The sequence below is a fragment of the Podarcis liolepis genome (genome assembly GCF_965112155.1).
Source record: "Podarcis liolepis genome assembly, chromosome: 13".
NCBI classification, from domain to species: domain Eukaryota; kingdom Metazoa; phylum Chordata; class Lepidosauria; order Squamata; family Lacertidae; genus Podarcis; species Podarcis liolepis.
In genome coordinates, this window is record NC_139573.1 from 40,655,307 (window position 1) to 40,679,239 (window position 23,933).

The 23,933-nt window shown below is 47.4% G+C and overlaps 3 protein-coding genes and 1 long non-coding RNA gene across 5 annotated transcripts in view; 1 reads left to right on the forward strand and 3 right to left on the reverse strand.

Moving 5' to 3' along the window:
* The window catches only part of LOC310690621 (la-related protein 6-like), a 166,408-nt gene that overhangs the window by 88,981 nt on the left and 53,494 nt on the right, over positions 1–23,933 (reverse strand). The gene's annotated exons all lie outside the window — the stretch shown is intronic.
* The window catches only part of LOC310690877, a 237,370-nt gene that overhangs the window by 86,312 nt on the left and 127,125 nt on the right, over positions 1–23,933 (forward strand). The window lies entirely within an intron of this gene.
* NSF (N-ethylmaleimide sensitive factor, vesicle fusing ATPase) overlaps positions 1–23,933 on the reverse strand; it is a 271,739-nt gene that overhangs the window by 59,097 nt on the left and 188,709 nt on the right. The window lies entirely within an intron of this gene.
* On the reverse strand, positions 216–19,388 carry WNT9B (Wnt family member 9B). Of its 2 annotated transcripts, none has more exons than XM_083470140.1 (4): positions 19,097–19,388; positions 5,071–5,327; positions 3,508–3,773; positions 216–2,582 (listed from the first exon to the last, which is right to left on the reverse strand). In XM_083470140.1, exons 1-4 carry the CDS (start codon positions 19,204–19,206, stop codon positions 2,106–2,108), a joined length of 1,110 nt encoding a protein of 369 aa, XP_083326266.1. In that variant the 5' UTR covers positions 19,207–19,388; the 3' UTR covers positions 216–2,105. The 2 variants fall into 2 exon arrangements, with proteins under 2 accessions (XP_083326266.1, XP_083326267.1); XM_083470141.1 differs by lacking the exon at positions 19,097–19,388 and adding an exon at positions 7,767–7,798.

Sequence of the window (23,933 nt, forward strand, 5' to 3'; positions counted from 1 at the left end):
GATGGGAATTGTAGTGCAGAACACCTGGAGGACGCAAAGTTGACAAAGGCCGCCATACACTTGTCCCACTCCCCCCCCCCCCCGCAATATGGCCACCAAACTTTAATACTTTGCAGGGCTGGTGTAAGCCACAGGGCTCCCTTAGCCACAGCCCCCATCCCCCCCCCCACGATATGGGGATAGCAATGATGGATTTTATTAGCATTGGAAGGATAATTTTAAATATATATATATATTTATGAACCTTTTTAAAAAAAAGTTACATAAGACCAAAGTTTTTTAAAAAACAAAACAAAAACTCCCATCTTTTTAGTTACCCGAGCAGCAACGTTACCGCCCAACCACAGCTACACAAAAAGTAAAGATTTCTCTGTTGTTTTCTATGGGTAGTTATTACGTCCGCCTCAGGGAAGGCCAAAAAGCCCCCAGCATCAAGCTGAAGTAAAAACAGCATCAAACTGGCTCCCTCCTTCAGATATTGGGTGGGTCACTTTAGATTTTTGGTCCGTTTTACTCCTTTGTTGCTGCGACATCACGTCTGGTTTAGCATCATGACACTAACGAAGATCACACAAGCCGCTACAGCCAAGTGACCAAAAAAACCACACCAGTAGTGTGGGCAGCTGAGGCCAAGGGCTGTGAGGGCAATGAATGATGAACGGCATCTAAGCAATGCAATAAAACACTCTTTTTAAAAACACACACACACACACACCAAGAAAATCACATGAAAGAAAGCAAGTATGTTTGACCCAGGCTTACAGACAGACCTGTCATGGAAGCTGCCCAGTCCTTAGCCGCTTTAACTCTTTGCTCATTTCACATAAAAACAAGTGGACCTGTCCATCTACCCTCGCCCGCAACTATAAATAGTTCCACTGGAAACAGTGTCCACATTCCAAGGTTTGCCCCGTCGTTGCCCAATAGATGTTTCTATTTGCCAACTCAAGCTATGAGAGTTTTCTTCTTCTTCTTCCCCCAAATCTTAGCTCTTCCAAAGCCTAACAAAATGGGGGCAGGTGCTGGCCGTTGTCCATTCGCACTTCCTGAATTCTCTGCTCCTCCTCTTTGTCCTCGGGTCCCCTAAGAACGCAGCACCTCATCTCTGCCTTCTCAGGCGTGACGCCCCACAACCCACCCCTAATCCACTGCAGGGCAGAACCAAAGACCATGCTTACCCCTGGGGGTGCACAGTCCAGTTCCCCTTTGAGCAGGTTGTGTGGGGCCACGCAGGGTCAGGTCCAAATTTTGCTGGGGCACGACAAAGAGCCTTCTCACATAAGACACCTCAAATGAGTCCTGGCAGCAACAGAAGTCTGAATCGAGCACCAGCCGGCTAGGGGCAACCGGTTAGATTTATCACAATGACCTCAAGCGATGTTATGCCAGGCATTGTGGGAGCTTTAAACGGAGGCGCTCTGCTGCTTCTCTAAAGGGGGACCGGGGTAGAAATCAGTAGTGGGCCCTGCTGGCGGGGCTGCAGCAGCTGCCCGAGGGTGCCATCGGCCAAAGCTGGCGCTGCGACTAAAGGCTGCAGCGCTACCCAGAAAGAGGCACATGGTTCAAAGAAAATGCTGCGTTGCGGCCATGGAAAACCCATTCATTCACCCTCCTGGAAGCTCGTCAAAACAGATCTTCTCGGGCTAGCTGCGACTCAAGACCCCTGCCTTAAACCAGACCCTTGGGGCTTGCTCTAGAGAAGTTCTGGCAGCTTGGTCCATGCATTGCACAGCTCAGGTTCCAGTTTCATTTGCTGTTTAGAAAAATTGGCTGAGGAAGACCCCCTGCGCAAAACCTCAGGCAACCACTCCCAGCCAAGAGTCCTGGGCTGGGCTAGATGGACAACACAAGGCCGCTCCTTAGATATCTTACAAGAATAGGTCCTTGACTATTTTCTTGGTGCCGGCCTTCCCAAAGCAGAGGCAGTCCTGGAGATTGGCTGCTGGTCCACAGAACCGTAAAATCCAGGGTTGCAGAACTCCTGCAGTTTACAAGTCCCACCCCTTGCTAACTTTCCATATCCGATGCAAAGGAGAGAACCGAATTAAGCTGCCGGCCTTCCATGTGGTCCGAGGAGGAGCAGGCCCGTCTCCCCGCAAGACCTCTCATTGCTTGCAGCTATAAACCACTTCCTCCTGCATGCACTGCTGGCATTCGACGTAGCAGCACCACTGCACCTGGCAATGGCAGGAGAAGGTCACCATGCGCGTCTGGATGTTGTAGCCCCGGCCGCAGCACATGCTGTCGCAGTTGGCCTCCCGGGAGCACGTCCTCCCGGCCGTGCCCACCGAGTACCGGCTAGGCCGGCAGAAGCTGGGGGAGTCCTCCATGTAAACCAAGTCGGTGGGGCGTGGGCCGGCGGGGACTTTCGGCAAGTGGCTATGGGGCTGTGGGCTCGCCAGCTCCGACTGGCCCACCGCGTCGTTGGTGGCGCTGAAGACCTTGACGGCGCCATCGTAGCGGAGCTTGAGGAGCTTCCCCGTCTCGTGGAAAGGCGACAGCTGCTTCCAGCAGGTCCGGACGGCGCACGAGCCAGAAACCCCGTGGCATTTGCACGTGGTCTTGAGGCCGTTCTTCACGGCCTACGGGAGGGAGAGAAAGACAGGCATTTGCTAGGGTCGCGAGTGGAAAGCCAAAACGCTGCGAGGGAATAAAGGGGGGAAATCCTGAGGCCACTGAACAGTTGTGCACTCTTTTGCATTCATACCTCGGTTCTCAAACGCCTGGCGACTCGAACGGTTTGGCTCCCAAACGCCGCAAACCCAGAAGTAAGAAGCAACGTTTTTTGGAAGCTGAACGTCCTGACATGGCTTCTGATTGGCTGCAGGAAGATCCTGCAGCCAATCGGAAGCCACGCTTCAGTTTTCGAATGTTTTCAGAAGCCGAACGGACCTCCGGAATGGATTCCGTTTGAGAACCAAGGTATGACTGTATTTGTTTTTTAAAAATCTAGTCACAGTTGAACGGAAGTCCTCTTTATTTTTTCCACTTTTGTTATTACCTTTATCTCGTGTGCTCTCTCTTTATAATAATAATTTTATTGTTTGTACCCTCCCCCCTCCAGCTGGGTTGCCCTAGCCACTCCGGGCAGCTTCCAACAGATATAAAACAAAATAAAAACTCAGACGTTAATGTGCACCCTAACTGTACAAAGCACATGTTTCCCTTATTCTGGACCCTGTCCACCACTAGCGTGCGTCCCTTGAAAGGTTCCCCATGTGGTAAACATGGCCCTCACCGTGAAAAATGATTCTGAGGCAGAGAGTTGGGACTCTCCAAAGAAAAGCTCTAGTGTCCCATTGCTTAATACACACTTGCACCGTGCAACTGTGAAAAGGCACACAGCACAGAATATTCGTTCTCAGGGAAAGACAAAGATATGGCATTACAGGGCCTAGCTTGGCTCTTGAGGTGAAGGCTGGAGATTGGGGATAACCAGGGACAATCTGCTTTTGCTACTCCTCTCTCTCTCTCTCTAGGCAAATTGTGTGGGTCCTCTGTCCTCACCTTGATGCCCACGTTCGTGTTGTGGATGTCCACCTTGGCGCGCAGGTCTTTCCCGACCTTCTTCTGGCCCAGGAAGTTTTTCAGGAACCTCGTGCTGTACTTGAGGTTGTCTCCGCACACTCCCCACTGCCACGCCTTGCGGTTCTCCAAGTCCGGAGAGTCGTCGCAGGTGCAGCGCTCCATGCGCCCAGCGCTGCAGGCCCGCGCGAGGGAATGGGTCAGAGCTGCCGAGGACACCGCGTACAGGAAGGCCGTTTCCTTGAAACCTGAAGGAGAGGAAGCCAGGGAACCCAGAGAAAAGGAAGTAAGAAAGAGTAGGAAAATCAGTGTGGAAGAATGGCAAAGGTATCGGACTACGAACTGGGAAACCCGGGTTCAAATCCTGCTTGGCCATGAAGCTCACTGTGCAACCTTGGACAAGCCTAACCTTAACGTACCTCGCAGGGTTTCTGTGAGGATTACATGAGGAGCGGGAGAACCATACATGCCACACTAAACGGCCTCGGCCCAGTATACCTGAAGGAGCGTCTCCACCACCATTGTTCAGCCCGGACACTGAGGTCCAGCTCTGAGGGCCTTCTGGCGGTTCCCTTACTGCGAGAAGTGAGGTTACAGGGAACCAGGCAGAGGGCCTTCTCAGTAGTGGCGTCCGCCCTGTGGAACGCCCTCCCATCAGATGTCAAGGAAATAAACAACTATCTGACTTTTAAAAGACATCTGAAGGCAGCCCTGTTTAGGGAAGTTTTTAATGTTTAATTCTATTTTTAATATTCTGTTAGGAGCCACTCAGAGTGGCTGGGGAAACCCAGCCAGATGAGCAGGGTATTATTATTATTATTATTATTATTATTATTATTATTAATAATAATGAGATCCTTAGAGCAAAAAGTAGGATAAAGGTAAAGGTAAAGGGACCCCTGACCATTAGGTCCGGTCGTGACCGACTCTGGGGTTGCGGCGCTTATCTCGCTTTATTAGCCGAGGGAGCCGGTGTACAGCTTCTAGGCCATGTGGCCAGCATGACTAAGCCGCTTCTGGCAAACCAGAGCAGCGCACAGAAACGCTGTTTACCTTCCCGCCAGAGCAGTACCTATTTATCTACTTGCACTTTGAGGTGCTTTCGAACTGCTAGGTTGGCAGGAGCAGGGACCGAGCAACAGGAGCTCACCCCATCGCGGGGATTCGAACCGCCAACCTTCTGATCGGCAAGTCCTAGGCTCTGTGGTTTAACCCACAGCGCCACCCGCGTCCCGAAAAAACAAGTAGGATAGAACCGCAATAAATAGGCAACTGTTTTTCAACAGCAGCAGGTAACCTAGTTGCTCAGAGTAGCGAACAAGCCTGGCAAAGGTTTTCACAGGGGGTTCTACGTTATCACTTGATCGACTCTGGCCGTAAGGTGTTCAGAAGTGCAAACCTTTGAACCTCTACCCTGGTTTGCTTTTCTTTCTTCCATGATGGCGTTGGGGGGTGAGGAGAAGGGGGAAGACCCAAATGGAGAAAGCCTAGATTTTTCTCCCCACCCCAATTTTCGGAAGCTGACCAACAAGCAGGCACTCGTACCTCGTTTCAGAAGGTCGGCTCGTCCGTCCAGACTGCAATTCCAGCGCTTGTTGCGAAACTGATACTGGCATTCCACGACCCCGAGACGGATGGCATCCCGTAGGGTCTCGGCCAGGCCTGGCTCTCGGCGGCAAAGCCTTTTCTGCTTACGGGATAAGCGAAGCAGGTCGCATTGCTTCAGGTGAGCCTTCCAGTGGGCAGGGTTGGTCGAGGGCCCCAGCAGAGGAAACTGAGTTAGCGCTTCCTTCCCAGTCAGGCTGAAGGGTAGAAGAAATAAGTTATGGCCTTAAACAGAGTAGAACCAGCAACAGCTATTTCCCTGCTGCAGATTAACATTGGCAAACCATCAATAATATACCCGTCCCTGGGATGTCTCCCAGGTGTGTACAGGTCTGGTTCACACATGCAAGTAAGAAATCAAGTGGTTCTCCGTTTGACGAATGGCAAGGGAATGTGTGAACCGATTCCACTGAAAATTACAGCAGGCCAAGATGAACTAGGAAAGCTCTCTATGTAGTTACAGTGGTGCCCCACAAGACGAATGCCTCGCAAGACAGAAAACTCGCTAGACGAAAGAGTTTTCCGTTTTGGAGGTGCTTCGCAAAACGAATTTCCTATGGGCTTGCTTCACAAGACGACAATGTCTTGCGAGTTCCTGCTGGTTTTTCCCCCTCCCCCCCCTTTTCTAAGCCGCTAAGCTGCTTATCAGCTGATCCGATCAGCAGATAATCTGCTAAAAGCCGCTAATAGCGCTAATCCTTCAATGGGCTTGCTTCGCAAGACGAAAAAACCGCTAGAAGAAGAGAACGGATTCTTTTCGTCTTGCGAGGCACCACTGTATATGTGCAGTGCTCCCAAGATACACACTGGCTCTGATATGCAGAAGAATGAATTATTATTATTATTAGTGCATTTTTTCTTGGGGTACGCAGGGGTACGTATACTCCTAAACATTTTTGTGAATCTAAGTTTGGCCTCATTGAGGGGCAGTATTTCAATATGAGTAGGAAATTGAGAACACCCCTAAAACATCTTTTTAAAAAAGCACTTATTATTATTATTATTATTATTATTATTATTATTATTATTATTCCAAGATTTGAATAGTGTCCAGAATGAAATCCCAAAGAAAGCCTTGACGGTATTTATGTAGGTGACTACAGTGGCAAGGATCCTCTATGCTGAGAAATGGAAGAAGGAGAGAACGCCCTCCAAGGAAGAATGTTTGATGAAAATCTTGGAATATCCAGAGATGGCAAAATTGACGGCGCTGATAAAAGATACAAATTTAGAACCTTTTAAAGAGGACTGGAAAGCCTTTCTAGTCTATATCAAAAGTTACTTCCCATGTATGAAGACCACAGCAGGGTTTGAAGTGTAAGAAAATAGCAGAATATATTAAGAAACGTGCTTGAGAAGATGAAATTAGGTAAGATGGAACCTTAAAACACAATTCTATGTAATTCGGGTTATAAACATCGATGTTGCGTGAGTGGGAAGTCACTAGTTTTCTTGAATCGGAATGTAATTGTCGAGTAACAAATTCACTTTCTATATGGAAAAAAACCCCTAAAATATTATTTAAAAATAAAAAGCTGAGCTTGAGGGCTTGTGGGGAGCGAGTTAAAGGAAATGTTCGGTATTAAGAGCTAGAGGAGGAAACAATATAACCAAATTGCAACCCTCCAACTGACTCCCATGAGGTGGTACCTACATGGTTTGTTGAAGATGTATCTACAGGCCAAGAATGCCTCCTGATATCATACAAAATATGGGTGGGACCCAAAACACCTAGGAACATAGGAAGTTACCTTATACAGAGTCTAGCTACTTATTGTCTACATTGATCAATAGCAGCTCTTTTCTGGATAGGATAGCCCAGAGCATGGCTAGACTCACATACATCTTAAGTCAAATCAAGACAGGTCGACATCAACACATGGATGGAAGCTGCCAACTTCTGCAAGCAAAACACAACTGCTAGGGTTTTAAACACAGCTTGGTTTAGGAACCAATCCCGAAAGATTTCTAGACACAAGCTTGTTAGCTTTAAATCCCTGTATGGCTTGGGACCAGGATACCTAAAGGATTTTCTTCTCCAATACAACCTGCCCCTCCACTAAGGCCAGCTGTGGAAGTTCTCCTGCATACTTGCTACACCTTTCTGGTAATTGGCAGGTAAGTTAGAAAGCACCTTTTCCCCAACGGCCTCACCTATGGAACTCCTTGCCCCAGGATGTTGCTCCTCCTTTATGGCATCACACTACCGGTTTTGTCAGGCCTTTAGCCTCATTGCCAGTTGGCTTTTATGCTGCCCTCTTCCTCCTTTGGTTGTTTTTCCTCATAATTTTACTGGCTGCTGTGCTTGATATTTAATTGGTGCTATGAATAGCTTTTATCCTGTTGTTAGCTTCCTTGGGGAGTCTGGGACATGTCGTGAGTGATGTTATAAATATAATAAATTGGCCTTCTTGGTGTCTTCCCAGCCTTTGCTGCTTATTAATATTGAACATCACCGACAAGCGTCTATTGAATCCGAACCAGGTATCTGTGACTGCGCAAGCTTTACATTGTCCTAGTTGAGAGGAAGAAAGTATTTGGCCAACGAGGCTGAAAAGTTAGGGAGGAAATATCAGTTACTCATGCAGGACACCACTCCTTTAACACCAACAATGGAAATTATTGCAACAGCTCACCCAATAAAGTTAACACACATCTGCCGGCCACTCCTTCCCTCAACCCCAAGGCTTTGCTTAATCTTAAACCAGGGCCCAGCACTGTCACCAATCTCATCATTCTCACCAATTAAAAAGAACAACTCCAGCATACAGCCAGCACAATAACAACTGTGATCAGCAGCGAAACCCTGAGCCAAGCTACAAATGAAAAGATCTACGATTGGTCCTATAAATAAATTTTAAAAGTCTAAAATGAAACACATAGCCTTCAGGTCTGCAAAATTTGTTCCTTTTCGCTACAGGCTTTTTTTTTTTGCAATTAACCCCCCCCCCCCGATCCCCAGCAAAGTTGCTTTGCCATCTGCAAAAGAACCCAAAGACAGTCCCCACATTTTATTCCCGTAAGTGGGAAAGCAGCTTGGGAGCAGGGATTGGAAAACCTGTGAGGGTGGGGGGAAGGGTTGAAACGCACAAGCCCGCTGCTGCATCATCATCATAATTTATTATTTATACCCCGCCCATCTGGCTGGGTTTCCCCAGCCACTCTGGGTGGCCCCCAACTGAATATTAAAAACGCAATAAAACATCAAACATTAAAAACTTCCCTAAACAGGGCTGCCTTCAGATGTCCTTTAAAAGTCAGATAGTTATTTCCTTGACATGTGACAGGAGGACGTTCCACAGGGCGGGCGCCACCACCGAGAAGGCCCTCTACCTGGTTCCCTGTAACCTCATTCTCGCAGTGAGGAAACCGCCAGAAGGCCCTCAGAGCTGGACCTCAGTGTCCGGGCTCAATGATGGAGGTGGAGACGCTCCTTCAGGTATACTGGGCCAAGGCCGTTTAGGGCTTTAAAGGTCAGCTCCAACACTTTGAATTGTGCTCGGAAACGTACTGGGAGCCAATGCAGATCTTTCAGGACCAGGGTTATATGGTCTCGGCGGCCACTCCCAGTCACCAGTCTAGCTGCCACATTCTGGATTAATTGCAGTTTCTGAGTCACCTTCAAAGGTAGCCCCACATAGAGCGCATTGCAGTAGTACAAGCGGGAGATAACCAGAGCATGCACCACTCTGGCAAGACAGTCTGCGGGCAGGTAGGGTCTCAGCCTGCGTACCAGATGGAGCTGATAAACAGCTCCCCTGGACACAGAATCTCTGCTGCAATCAAATTCACGAACCATATTCCCCCCCTTTTCACAATTAATTTGCCCTGGGTTTGTCTTGGCAAGCAGGAAAAGCATGATCCCTTTATATTTCTCTCCCAATGTTCCCTTTAGTAGGGTAACTGGTGGTCGGCCGCTTCTTTTGCGATGCAAAAAGCCAATTCCCAAAGCTGGACCCTTGCTGGACCCGACACAACACAGCTTGTCCCCTGAAGATGCTGTGCGATAGAACCTGTGATCTATCAAGCATGCCTTTGCCATCGTGCGGCCAAAAGGCCTCCAGCACTAGGAGAACAATCCAACAGAGAGATGCTTATCGCTTTCCCTCCCTCCACAACCCTGGCAGTGGAATGCTCCTACCGTCTCCGCTCTCCAGAACTCTTCTTCCGGCCGGTGGGCGGGGGCGGTTAATCATTAAACGAGTAAATTTCCAAACTACCAAATCAAGATGGTAGCAGTTTCAAGGAGACGTTAGCCCTAGGCCGGGGTGGCACCCTGATACAGCTGCAGTCCTTTCCCCCTGCAACTCCATCCATCTAACTCCCAGGTTTCTATCAGTTCAGGAAGTAAAACAGGCCCCACCCCAAAAGAAGACAGTTGTTTCTACACGCTTAGTGGACTCCAAGGACCCTTGAACAAGGCATCCAGACGTCTCTTTTACATCTGCAGGTGAGGCAGTGGAAGAGCTGGACCGGTTTCTTGCCTCGATAATGATGATAGGACTGAAGCACTGTCTGTGGGAGGTTCCCTAGACCGGATCGTTGGGAGGTTGCCTGCTCTTGATGGCGTTACACTTCCTCTGAAGGAGCGGGTTCGTAGCTTGGGATTATCTAATCAAATACCTTTATTGGCACCACAGTACAGTGGTACCTCAGGTTACATATGCTTCAGGTTACATACACTTCAGGTTACAGACTCCACTAACCCAGAAATATTACCTCGCGTTAAGAACTTTGCTTCAGGATGAGAACAGAAATCGTGCCTCAGGATGAGAACAGAAATTGGCGGAGCAGAAACAGCAGGAAGCCCCATCAAGCTAAAGTGGTGCTTCAGGTTAAGAACAGTTTCAGGTTAAGAACAGACCTCCGGAATGAATTAAGTACTTAACCTGAGGTACCACTGTATAATATTTATTTATACATACATACATACATACCCCGCCCATCTGGGTGGGCTTCCCCAGCCACTCTGGGCTGGTTCCAACAAAATATTAAAATACAGTAATGCATCAAACAGTAAAAAGCTTCCCTAAACAGGGCTGCCTTCAGATGTCTTCTAAAAGTCTGGTAGTTGTTCTCTTTGACATCTAATGGGAGGGCGTTCCACAGGGCGGGTGCCACCACCGAGAAGGCCCTCTGCCTGGTTCCCTGTAACATGGCTTCTCACAGCAAGGGAACTGCCAGAAGGCCCTTGGCATTGGACCTCAGGGTCCGGGCTGAACGATGGGGTTGGAGACGCTCCTTCAGGTATACTGGGCCGAGGCCGTTTAGGGCTTTCAAGGTCAGCACCAACACTTTGAATTGTGCTCGGAAACGTACTGGGAGCCAATGTAGTATAAACATTTAAGGTCACTGTGATAATTAAAAGGACAAGGGTGAATCTGTCGAGGGTCATAAGGTCACACTGTGATCGTGTGCGCTTAGATATTCTGCTTTGCCCTGTCTGTTCCCCGAAAGGATAGTTCGTTGGGAACCCTTTTGGGTACAATTGTGGCTAAAAAGGAAGCTACTAAAACAGTAATATCTTTGACCCGATCTGCCAGGAGAAACCTCATTTGACTTCTTCTCGGAGTTATAGGTCGGAGGTCCAACATTTTGCTCAGCATCAGTTGGTGATGTCTACTGTGTAGAGAGCAATCAAAGATAAAGTGGTCCATTGAATCTGGTACTCCGTGATTGCAGGCACACAAGACGGGCTTGATATGGAGCATGTGAGAATCTACCTTTGGTCACTGTAGAGGGGAAGGCATTTAATCTCGCGAGCATAAAGGCTCTTTGATGGGAAGGTAGTAGTAGCTTGGAGTTGTTCCTGGATCCTTTACTGTTACCTGAGACTCAGGTGGCCTCACTGGCACTGAGTGCCTTCCATCAGCTTCGGCTGGCGGGATAGCCTAACTACTGTTGTCTATAACTCTGTTGAGGAGGGGTGAGGTTGTTTTTATTAAGTATTTTGTGTTTTTGTTTTATGATTTTACGTTATAACCGCAGCTATAGAGCGGTATACAAATTTAATAAACAACAGAGAAGCAGAGCTGTCTGGCAAGGTGCCAACTCCATTACAGTGGTACCTCGGGTTAAGTACTTAATTCGTTCCAGAGGTCCGTACTTAACCTGAAACTGTTCTTAACCTGAAGCACCACTTTAGTGAATGGGGCCTCCTGCTGCTGCCGTGCCGCCGGAGCACAATTTCTGTTCTCATCCTGAAGCAACTATTAACCTGAAGCACTATTTCTGGGTGAACGGAGTCTGTAACCTGAAGCGTATGTAACCTGAAGCGTACGTAACCTGAGGTACCACTGTATTTCTTTCCTGCCCCACGAACGCCATTGGTGACTGCCACCCCACAATAATGGCTAAAATGCCAGTGCCTGTTGATGCTCCAAGACCTCCGCACTGCAGCGCATGATGGGAATAGGGAGATCTGGGCACAGAAAGTCTGTCTTGGGTTTTCTACAAATAAGATGCTCTGACATTAAACTACAGGCCATCCCACGAGCTCCCTTTTGAGATCAAGTCAGTGGTTTTGCCCTACTAAAGCAAGCCAAGTATCAAGGGTGATAGCCATGCTGGATGTTACTGGAATAGATTGCCCCAATTATTATATATAAGGTACAAGACCCCTGGGCGGTTAAGTCCAGTCAAATGCGACTATGGGGTTGTGGCGATCATCTCACTTTCAGGCTGAGGGAGCCGGCATTTGTCCGCAGACAGATTTCTGGGTCATGTGGCCAGCATGGCTAAACTGCTTCTTACACAACGGGACACCATGACAGAAGCCAGAGCGCATGGAAACGCCGTTTACCTTCCCGCGGCAGCGGTACCTATTTATCTACTTGCACTGGTGTGCTTTCGAACTGCTAGGTTGGCAGGAGCTGGGACAGAGCAACAGGAGCTCACCCGTTGAGGGGATTCGAACTGCTGACCTTCTGAAGCCCAAGGGGCTCAGTGGGTGAGCTTCCATTGTTCGGTCCCTGCTCCTGCCCACCTAGCAATTTGAAAGCACATCAAAGTGCAAGTAGATAAATAGGTACCCGATGAGTGGAATATTGCAGTACCGCTCTGCCGAGAAAGTAAACAGCGTGTCTGTGTGCTGCTCTGGTTCGCCAGAAGCAGCTTAGTCATGCTGGCCACATGACCCGGAAGCTGTCTGCGGACAAACGCCTGCTCCTTTGGTCAGTAAAGCAAGATGAGCACAGCAACCTCATAGTCGTCTGAGACTGGACTTAACGGTCAGGGGTCCCTTTACCTTTACCTACTTTGCAACCTCAGCAAGTTTGTCAGACAGAGAGAGTGCTGGTCAGGATGAAAAGGCATCCTCATCACTCTTCAGGAACTGAGAACGCAACACAGGTGCCCAGAACTTCCTGGATCTGAGGATTGCAGGAGAAGAATGGACAAGTTCACGGAAGATCACCTGCCGTTACTCAGTTTCTTGTTGTGGCTGAGAAACCCCTAACAAGAGTTCCACCCAAAAACGACAGTCTGAAGACCAACGCACCGTTTCTGACAAACAGCTGGGCGAAATGTTCCGAGAATTAAAGGCAGGCAGCTGTCACAAGGCTGCTGCTCCCTTAAGTTGCTTAAACAACCAAAGGCAATAAGGCACCTAAGGCAATAACCAATATTTGTTTTGTGTTAAGGAAATGATAGCTGGAAGGAAAAGGGAATATTGCCTCTTCTTGCTTAGCAGAAGTCCCGAAGAGTGTGTGTGTGTGTGTGTGTGTGTGTGCGCACTTCCTGAAAGGAGAAAAATCCCATTTGGTATCCTGTCCATTCCAGGAATTTCCCTGCAATTAAAAGTGGCTTCTGACCCTGCTAGGGCCGCTCTCCCCGGCCCCCCACAAAAATTAAAAAACCGAACGAAACAGGTGCTCCAACAGTGTTGAGCAGAGACTGTCAAATCTGGGAAGAGGAGAACCGAGACTCTGAAAAAACACAACAAGATGCCAACGCGCAGGCAGAGTCTAAAACTTAACGCAAACTCCAGAGCACACTTTCATTGCTGGTGGATTAGCCACAATCCAGAGATACCCTGCAGCTTCCTGAGAAACCCTTCTGTTTTGACATATTTTCCCCTCGGTTTGCCTTCATCCCCAGAGGCGTACTCCATTGTCTCTCAAGACTGATGGATGTCAACATGAGGACTGCCATGCTAACTGGAACTGATGGGAGTTGTAGTCCAATACAACTAGTGGGTGCCATGCTGGCGAAGACTGATGGGCAGGGAGCTAAGACTTGATGCTTCAAAGAGGAAAACACAACAACATGCCAATCTAAGTGACATGTGCTCTCAAGAACTGCCAGTCCCAGAATTCCATAGTCTTCACTGGCAATCCCTACACATAGACAAGAGGACAACTGAGGACACTGGGAGCCAACATTGTTGATAGGATTCACAGGTGAGTAAATTATAGAATCATAGAATTGTAGAGTTTGAAGGGACCCCGAGGGTCATCCAGCCCATCACTTCCTTAACCTACCACTAAGAGCTGGACCATAAAGAAGGCTGATCGCCGAAGAATTGATGCTTTTGAATTATGGTGCTGGAGGAGACTCTTGAGAGTCCCATGGACTGCAAGAAGATCAAACCTCTCCATTCTGAAGGAAATCAGCCCTGAGTGCTCACTGGAAGGACAGATCCTGAAGCTGAGGCTCTAATACTTTGGCCACCTCATGAGAAGAGAAGACTCCCTGGAAAAGACCCTGATGTTGGGAAAGATGGAGGGCACAAGGAGAAGGGGACGACAGAGGATGAGATGGTTGGACAGTGTTCTCGAAGCTACAAACATGAGTCTGACCAAACTGCGGTAGGCAATGGAAGACAGGAGTGCCTGGCATGCTCTGGTCCATGGGGTCACGAAGAGTCAGGCACGACTAATCAACAACAAAACTTCAGATGCGGAAAAGGCTCCTCCTTGGCCCTACATGTTTATGTCCTCTTAAAATGGCAATGGCACCCACCTGAGAGGTGCCGAAACTTAGTTCCAGCTGGGGGGAAAAGGCCTGGTTATGAGGCTTCCTCTGCTGAACAGGCACTATTAAACCTAGCATTTAGCACTTATCAAGTATTTCGCACAAATTAATCCTTACAACAACAGCCCTTTAAAATGGCAGGCTAGTATTATTTGTCCCATATTGGAAGAGCACAGGTCTTGAACTTAGGGGGCCTTAGGCGATTAATGACAGTGGAACCTCGGTTTTTTAGCATCTCGGAAGCCAAACAATTTGGAACCTGAACACCGAAAACCCAGAATTGCTTCTGTTTTCAAACGTTTTTTGGAAGTTGAACGGCCTCCGGGGAGTTTTCTTCTCCGCCCATCCCCATTGACTTTGCGAAAAAGCCCATTCATCCTCGGTTTTCAAACTTTTCAGAAGCCAAACAGTCTTCTGGAATGGATTACGTTCGAAAACTGGGGTTCCACTGTATTGGATTTATGATTTGAAATTAGGGACTTGCCAACTCACGGGGGGGGGGGGGCGTCTATCTTACACCCTACACCAATAGTTTGGGCCTGCCTTTGTAAGGATCAGCTCGAGAGCATTTGTTTTCTGCCTTTTTCTTTTAAAAAAGAATGTTATACAGTATATCTCTGTTTCCCAGTCTAAGCCTCTACACTGAAGTAAGGTAAAGGTAAAGGGACCCCTGATCGTTAGGTCCAGTCATGACTGACTCTGGGGTTGCGGCGCTCATCTCTCTTTAATGGCTGAGGGAGCCGGCGTACAGCTTCCGGGTCATGTGGCCAGCATGACTAAGCCACTTCTGGTGAACCAGAGCAGCGCACGGAAACGCCGTTTACCTTCCCGCAGGAGCGATACCTATTATCTTTGACGTACTTTTGAACTGCTAGGTTGAAATGGGAGCCATGGGAGCTCACCCCATGGCAGGGATTCGAACCGCCGACCTTCTGATCGCCAAGTCCTAGGCTCTGTGGTTTAACCCACACCGCCACCCGTGTCCCTTACACTGAAGTAGGCTATAATAAATTCCTGGCATGTGCTGCTCGCAGGATAATAAAACACAGGATGCGAAAAGCACCCAAACAGAAGTATTTCATCCATTTGGCCTTAAAATGGATGGCCAGCTATATTCCTGGGCTTCTGATTAAGAAAGTGCATATCGCGACCCACCCTCACTGTGCATCTAAGGATGAGGGTTATTCAGTTGTACCCGTGGAACTTTGCAACTTGTTTGAGTTTCCAAGCTTGCTTTTCACTCTGGGGTGCAACTTACGGTACCACATGCTTGCAAAAGGTTCAGATGCTCAAGCTTGCCCAGGAATCACAAAACCTTTCTCCTGAAGAATCCTCGGTACGTGGAGGCAGAGTGGAGCCACTCGCCTGTGAGGGAAAGGCACTTTGCACAAACTCAGGAGCACTCTTATCACTTCCCACAGCCAAAACAAGTTCCTTGTACAGTGGTAAGGTAAAAAGGTAAAGGGACCCCTGACCATTCGTCCAGTTGTGGACGAATCTGGGGTTGCGGCGCTCATCTCGCTTTATTGGCCAAGGGAGCCGGCGTACAGCTTCTGGGTCATGTGGCCAGCATGACTAAGCCACTTCTGGCGAACCAGAGCAGCGCACGGAAACGCAGTTTACCTTCCCGCCGGGAAACTTGCACTTTTGACGTGCTTTCGAACTGCTAGGTTGGCAGGAGCAGGGACCGAGCAATGGGAGCTCACCCCGTTGCGGGGATTCGAACCGCCAACCTTCTGATCGGCAAGTCCTAGGCTCTGTGGTTTAACCCACAGCGCCACCCGCGTCCCTTTGTACAGTGGTACCTCAGGTTAAGAACTTATTTCGTTCTAGAGGTCCATTCTTAACCTGAAACTGTTCTTAACCTTAAACACCACTTTATCTAATGGGGCCTCCTGCTGCCGCCGGAGCACAATTTCTGTTCTCATCCTGAAGAAAAGTTCTTAATCCGAGGTACTATTTCTGGGTTAGCAGAGTCTATAACCTGACGCGTCTGTAACCTGAAGCGTATGTAACCCGAGGTACCACTGTATAAGTAATGCAGATGACCCTTGTACATGCATATGGAATCCACCTCAAAATTCTGAACTTCTGAAATTCAAGATTTCACATTCTTAGTGTTTTCCCAACTTTGTAAAGTACATCTTTCTCAGAAATCTGATTGACAAGTTGTTGTTTTTTCTGGTTCAGCCCCAGGGTGCCAAGTTTGAAAGTCAGAATTTTGTATATTTACTCACAGAAATAAGAAGCAATGAGTATTATTTAAAGTGTGCATAGGGTTGCAGTCTTAGATTCAGTATTTCCCCTAAGGCTGCACTTATCCAGGCGTAACACAGAAGCCAGCCCCAATGAATGGATCACACAGCATGTGTCTATTTGAATCATTTTTTAGGCCTTCTTACGAATGAAGAATGAGACTATTCTAATTATATTTGGTGTTATTTCCAGAGCTCCCTCGTTCTGTTTGGGGGAGAGGGGGAGAACTGATGTACTAATCTAACCTGATGTAGAAGTTGACTGTTCAAAATTCAGACTGCAAAAAGGGAAGCTTGATATTTTTTTCGCAATGGAAGAAACAACATTTCAAGCAGAGGTGCAAACTCAGAACTGAAAGGTAATACATATAGAATAATAAGATCAGCAAAAATAATATTGTTATCCACCATTATTAAAAAAAATTGCCCGCGGTCGAGCACCATTTCTTTCTTTATCAAAAAATAGCAATAGTTGCATTTGCCAGTTAAGAGTTAAGAACTTAGTTTTCGAAAATGGAAGCTTGCATTTTGAGAATCCAAAACTTGCATGTAAAGCAAAAAGAGAGAGAGAAACGAAACAAGAATCCCACACGTTGTCATCAAGAAGGGTTCGATATACACTGTTTATCGCCTCGGAATATTGGAATGTTGACAGCACAATCCCATGGATGTTACTCTTAAAACAGTATTGCCAAGTTAAGTGGAGCTCAGTGTCAAATATGTGTGCGACTATAAGTTTTCCGTTTCAAGAGCTGGAACTCACGTGCTTTTCACCCCAAAGCGGGAGAGTCATTTGATACTTCAAACACACAAATATGCACCCTTGATATCCAAGTCTTAAGAAACCCAGATTTTCACACAACTGCGTTTCAAGACAGAGGCACGCGCACACATGTCCATCCCTCAGTTTTGCACCCGTTCCAGTACAACCCCAGATGTTGTAAAACAGCATCCGTGTGATCCTTGTGTTTACTGGAAAGACCAGGGAAGGATAAGCAGGTGAAGAACTCTTTGTGGATTAAGAGACATAAAATATGCAATTGATTGCAAGTTGACGCATGGAACTGCCTTGAAATGGGGTATTTCCCTTCTTAAACCAGAACATAGGACTCCTGTTCAAATACAGAGAAGAATAATGAGACCCTTAATCTTAAGGGTCATGGGTTCAAATCCCACGTTCGGCAAAAGATTCCTGCAATACAGGGGGCTGGGCTGGATGACCTTTGCGGTCCCTTCCAACTGTATAATTCTATGATGAGTACAGTGGTACCTTCAGGTTACAGACTCCGCTAACCCAGAAATAGTGCTTCAGGTTAAGAACTTTGCTTCAGGTTGAGAACGGAAATCGTGTTCCGGCGGTACAGTAGCAGCAGGAGGCCCCATTAGCTAAAGTGGTGCTTCAGGTTAAGAACAGTTTCAGGTTAAGAACGGACCTCCGGAACGAATTAAGTACTTAACCCGAGATACCACTGTATAATGAAGAGGTTTGTCTCCCCGCTCCACAGGTCAGCCTGCATATTACGCCCCAAGCACAGCAGAACAAACTCGCCCATACTTCAGCTAGCAAGAGTTATGGATAAAGCTCTTTTTTTAAAAAAAAGAAATAAACAGAGACAAGCGAACTCCAGAATATGTGTGTCAGTCATACAAACCCTGAACATCACCAGGTAGAATGCAAGCAGTTTCAAATTCACAGGCAAAAATGGAGAAAGGAAAGATCCGAATATCAACCTCTGTGCAAAAGCAGTTACATTCACACATGCACGCACGAAAACATCGCCTGCACTGAAAACTCCAGTCTTGAATATTTACACTGACAGATCTCTTCCCACCCCCAAATTGCTGTTGTGCAAAGCAACACCACTTTTCTATCAACTGCTCCGGTGCATTTTGCAGATGAAAGAGATTTCTGCTGGTAGAGATCTGCTGCTACAAGTGGAAACACAAGCTCACTAAACAGCGGCAGGAGGAGGGGAGGAAGAGAATCTCATTCTGCAACACCCCTAAAATGCAGGACCCAGGAGGCTGGACCCTTCAATGCTCCCACATTTGCCCAGTGCATGTGCACGAGCCAGTGTCTCAACTATGTGCAACAACCTAGCAGCTGGTGTGCAGCAGGATCCCGGATTCTGCGGGGCTGGCTTGAAGTGTGTTTAGGATCGCAGCCAGGTCGTGAAGCTGTAATCCACGAGGCAAGTTAACCCAGCAGATTGGCTAACCGAAGAAAAAGAACTTCGAAAACAAGATGCAAAGTGAAGAAGAGGAGCGCGTGAGCTTTGAAAAGCAGGGCGAGGAAGTGAAGAAAAGTCGAAAGCTAAGGGAGGAAAAGCAAAGCAAAACGAGATGGAAAAGGTAGAATTTGCGCACAGGAATGGAAGGAACTTCAAAACAGGAGAGCCGGGATCGCACACAAAAAAAGGGAAAGAGACTAATAATTGTATAGTTGATGTAAAAATATGCAGGGATTTATGTATGCAAAATGAGCCACGGAAAGAGAATAAGTCATTGATATTTTAAGGTTGTTTAAATGCATATTTCAAAATGCAAAACAGAAAATAATAATATAAAATTATACAACAAAAAAGAGAAACTACAGACAAAAAAAGGAGTGTAAGTGCAAAAAAGGGAGGGGAAATCTCACCAAAAAATTGGGGAAGGGAAAATGTAAGGGAAATTGCATGCGGAAAGTCTGAGCAAGCCCGATCGCGCAAAAGGGGGGGAAGCGAAGCGCCGCTGACCCGAAATAGGCGTCCACCTGCAGGAGCAGCAGGCAGCAAGCGGCCGCGGCGACCGAGACGCGCAGGGGCGGCGGCGGCAGCAGCAGCAGAGGCTTCTCCGGCGGGCGCATGTTGCCGGCCGCTGCTCCTGCGTCGCGATCCTCCGCCGTCTCCCGGGCTCGGCATGGCGCTGCGCAATCGGCGCCCGGGCGCCTCGGCAGCCCGTTAAAAAGGGCACCTGGCGGGGCGGGAGGGGCGCGCCCTCCCTCGGCCCCGCCCCCCAGCGGGAAGGTGAGAGGCAAAGGGCCGCCCGGGGTGGGATGGGGTGCGGGGCGGAGACCTCGCCCGAGGCGCCCGGAGATCCTGGCACTCGCCCTCGTGCCGAGAGAAAGAAGAACTTCGAAGGGAAGCGTGGGGAAGGGCGCCCCTGACCATGTGCAGACTGCGCTCTCTTCTGGCGCCTACCCTCTCCACTGTTTAACAGCACAGCATCATGCTTAAGAATCAGTGCCGGATTTATGTACAGCGGTACCTCGGGTTAAGTACTTAATTCGTTCCGGAGGTCCGTTCTTAACCTGAAACTGTTCTTAACCTGAAGCACCACTTTAGCTAATGGGGCCTCCTGCTGCCGCCAAGCTCCCCGGAGCACGATTTCTGTTCTCATCCTGAAGCAAAGTTCTTAACCTGAAGCACTATTTCTGGGTCTGTAACCTGAAGCGAATGTAACCTGAAACGTATGTAACCCAAGGTACCACTGTATAAGCTAAACAAACTATAGCTTAGGGCCCCACTCTCTTGGGGGCCCCCCAAAAAAATTGAAGGAAAAAAACCCTGGATGTACATTTCCAAAATACAGTCATACCTCGCGTTGAATGTGCTTCGGGATGAGTGCTTTCGAGTTGCGCTCTGCGGCAACCCGGAAGTAACAGAGCACATTATTTCCGGGTTTCGCCGCTTGCACATGCGCAGATGCTCAAAATGACGTCGTGCAGCGGCGAAAAGCAACATGCATGTGCGCTGACATGCTGTTGCTGGTTATGCTTGCTTCTAGATCCGAACGGGGCTCCAGAACGGATCCCGTTCACATCTAGAGGTACCACTGTATAAGATAAAAAACAAATAAAATAAAGCCTACATAGTAGAATAACAGTGTTTTGTGTTGTGTCAACTCCTGTGATCTAAGTCATGGGCCCCGCCTACTCCCTAAAATATCACTGGAAGATGTTGGACTTTTTGGAGCTAGCCGACCTGACTGGAAGGATCTGCGACCAGAAAGAAGAGGAATATCAAGAAGATTGGAAGAAATTTAAGGATTATTTGAATAAATATTGTAATATAAATAATTAGGAGTCACTTGAAAGTTCCAAATAGGCCTAGGATTAAATTAGGATGTGATGGTAAGTTAGATTTAGAATAGTAGGAAATGAGAATAAGATAGTTAATTGCTGGAATTAATTTTAGTTAGGAATGTTACTGGAGAGCTGTTACCTGCAGATATAATGAAATTCAAATGGGAGGTATCTGAGGAGGTCAATTAACAATGTAAGAGAAATTGGGCTTTTTTCTTTAAGGGATAGGTGTTTAAGATCCCATTTTGGCTTTTGTTTTTGTTCAACATTGTATTGTGTTTTCTTTGTGTGTATTCTTTTCTTTTTCCTATGTCATATTTATTATAACTGTGGGAAATTTATTTTAAAAAAATTGGGGGGAAAATAAAATCACTGGTTTGCTCATTTTTATATATATTCTGCATGGACTGGTTGCATGGCAACATGCGCCAATGGCTTTAGATACCTATTAGGTCCAGAAATTACCATATAGCATATATTCAACACAAAAAACCAGCGACAATTTGTTGCTGACAAAGGACAGCTGGACATATAAAGAGCCCTGTTATCTTCCGTAGCTTAGGGCCTCCTCAAACCTAAATCTGGCCCTGGGAGGGAGGGATATGTTTTCTGCTTTGCAGAAGTTATGTTCCCCACGCTGATTCCCATGCACATTTTGGGATCGTGGCCCTGAAAAGGCACTTTTTCCGGGGGGGGGGGCAGATTTCATTGTGAAATTGCGCAAGGTTACAGCAACCAAAATGGCCGCCGTTCTCTTGTGGAAAAATAGGGTGTCCCATTTTTCCCTGGGATGCTTGCAGAGTATTGGGCCCCCATATGCACTATACATTTAAAGCATCGTCATTTAAAGCACTTTAAACAGTTACGGTTTCCCCCAAAATGGGTTTAACAGTTAATCTTTCTTTCCAGGGAACTCTGGGAATTGTAGCTCTGTGAGGGGAATGGGGGTCTCCTAGCAACTCTCAGCACCTGTAACAAACTGCAGTTCCCGGGACTCTTTCAGGGGAAGCCATGACTGTTTAAAATATGATACTTATTTATATGTGTAGTGCACTGATGAATTGGAAGAACAGAGATACGATGCCCCTTAATTAGTGGCTTGACAACAGGACATCATCGGCAATATATGAACAGACAGTTTATAGATGCAGACTTTGGATAAATGCAATGATATTTAGAATGAGTTTACAGAGGATATATTAGGTTATTGACAATTGTATGTGTATTAGAATAAGAATATACATACCTGTATGGTAATGTAGAGGGGCGCGGGTAGTGCTGTGGGTTAAACCACAGCTCCTGTTGCTCAGTCCCTGCTCCTGCCAACCTAGCAATTCAAAAGCACATCAAAGTGCAAGTAGAAAAATAGGTACCGCTCTGGTGGGAAGGTAAACGGCATTTCCATGCGCTACTCTGGTTCGCCAGAAGCGGTTTAGTCATGCTGGCCACATGACCCGGAAGCTGTATGCCGGCTCCCTCGGCCAGTAAAGCGAGATGAGCGCCGCAACCCCAGAGTCGGCCACAAGTGGACCTAATGGTCAGGGGTCCCTTTACCTTTATATTAATGTATGGCAATGTAACTGTCCTTTTTCTTTTTTTATTCTCATTCATTTCTTCCTTTCTTTTCTCACTCTTTATAAATGAAATACTTCCAATAAAATATTAATAATGATAAAACATTACCCATACCTGTCAATGTATGAAACTCAGAGATGTATGTTTTTCATCTTTCCCATGACCGAGAAGCCTGCTTCCTTTATTCCTGCAACTTTCTCCTAGGTTTAAGTCAAACTAAGAAAACTATGTGTTCCTTCCGTTGTTGGGGGTGTGATGACATGACAGACATCCTCTCCCCAGTTTGACAGCACAAATCAGCTCTCCACATTGCATTTGGTCCTTGCCGCTGGAGGCAGGTTTCAAAAGGTAAAAGGCACTTGGATGGTTAAGTCCACTCAAAGGCAACTATGGGGTTGTGGTGCTCATCTCGCTTTCAGGCCTTTGTCCACAGACAGCTTTCCAGGTCATGTGGCCAGCATGACTAAAACACTTCTCATGCAACGGGACACCATGATGGAAACCAGAGCGCACAAAAACGCCATTTACCTTCCCACCGCAATGGTACTTATTTATCTACTTGCACTGGTATGCTTTCAAACTGCTAGGTTGGCAGGAGCTGGGACAGAGCAACGGGAGCTCACCATGTCACGGGATTCGAACCGCCGACCTTCTGATCGGCAAGCCCAAGAGACTCAGTGGTTTAGACCACAGCGCCACCCGCTCTCTCTACACATCACATTTGGTCCTTGTCGCTGCAGGCATGATGCACACATGGCAGGTGAACTCTGGTGATGCTTCCATGGACACCAAGAGCACACCTGTCATCTCGACACTGCTCTTTTATTTTGCGTTCTGTATGTTTTCCTCCTCTCCTGCGCTGAGTGTGCGTCGGATCTGGCAGCCGTTCTGCTGGCTTCAGCTGCAACACAGCATGAGTGGAGCATGGCTCCGTCATTCTTGCCCATCCTTCGAAAAATTCCAGCAAAAAAATAATGTCGCGCTTTGTGACCCAACCTGATGCAATTCAAGCACTGGTGGGATGCAAACAGGGCCCCTCACAAGCCTCTCTTCATGACTGGACAGGCTCTGAGGAGAGAAGGAGGTCCTATAGATGATGAGGAACTATATGTAGGTGACTAGGCATACGATACGATAATCTTTATTGTCATTGTCCCATACAGAACAACGAAATTGGGGGGGAAATCTACATAAGACATTCAAAACCAACAAGCCTGCTATCCCAGCTATCCCAACCTGGTTAGCCTCCTAAAAACTTTGATACTCCATTTAAAAAAACAATACATCCCCATAGAAACTCCTTACATTGCGTTTAAAACCAAAATTGCATTTGGATAGAAACTGTTTCTCAGGCGGCTAGTCCTAGTCTTTATAACCCTGTACTTTCTTCGAGAAGGCAGAAGCTGAAAGAGATCATTTCCGGGGTGTGCGCTATCCTGTGCTATCTCTGCAGCTTTCTTATAGCACCTGGAAGCACAGATTTGATCCAAAATGATTTCTCCCTCCTTCCAGCAGCCCTTTGCATCTCTGCTGCCCGTGAAGGAAAGGAATATCTCTCCTCCAAACATAGCATAGTGTCATTGCTCTTGTCCCCTGCTAGTGGGAGCGATCTGTGCCAACTTTTAAAAACCTGCTGAAAACTTCTATTCTGCCAGGGCTATGCATAGGCTAGTATGTAGGACTGGGCAATATATTGATATATCGTCCAAAACCGGTTTGAAGTATTGTGATATCGGTTTCATAATTTTTGACCTGGCAATATTTCGTGAATCACAATTGTGTGTGTGTGCCCTATGCAAAAATCACAATGTGGGAAAAACTGGGAAGCAAACTATCGTAATGCTTCTCTCGATTCCTTCAGCCTGTTAACTCAGCCTTCCCCTGCCTCATGCAGGGGGCAGCAACTCACCAGAGCAGGTCGTGGCAAAAAACAC

What these genes read in the sequence shown, in the direction of transcription:
- WNT9B (XM_083470140.1), bottom strand. Translation starts at nt 19,206, where the DNA reads ATGCGCCCGCCGGAGAAGCCTCTGCTGCTGCTGCCGCCGCCGCCCCTG. An exon ending in CAGGTGGACGCCTATTTCGG is followed by an intron (nt 5,328 to 19,096) that starts GTCAGCGGCGCT and finishes TCTACCCTTCAG; the next exon opens with CCTGACTGGGAAGGAAGCGC. An exon ending in AGCCGACCTTCTGAAACGAG is followed by an intron (nt 3,774 to 5,070) that starts GTACGAGTGCCT and finishes CCTCTCCTTCAG; the next exon opens with GTTTCAAGGAAACGGCCTTC.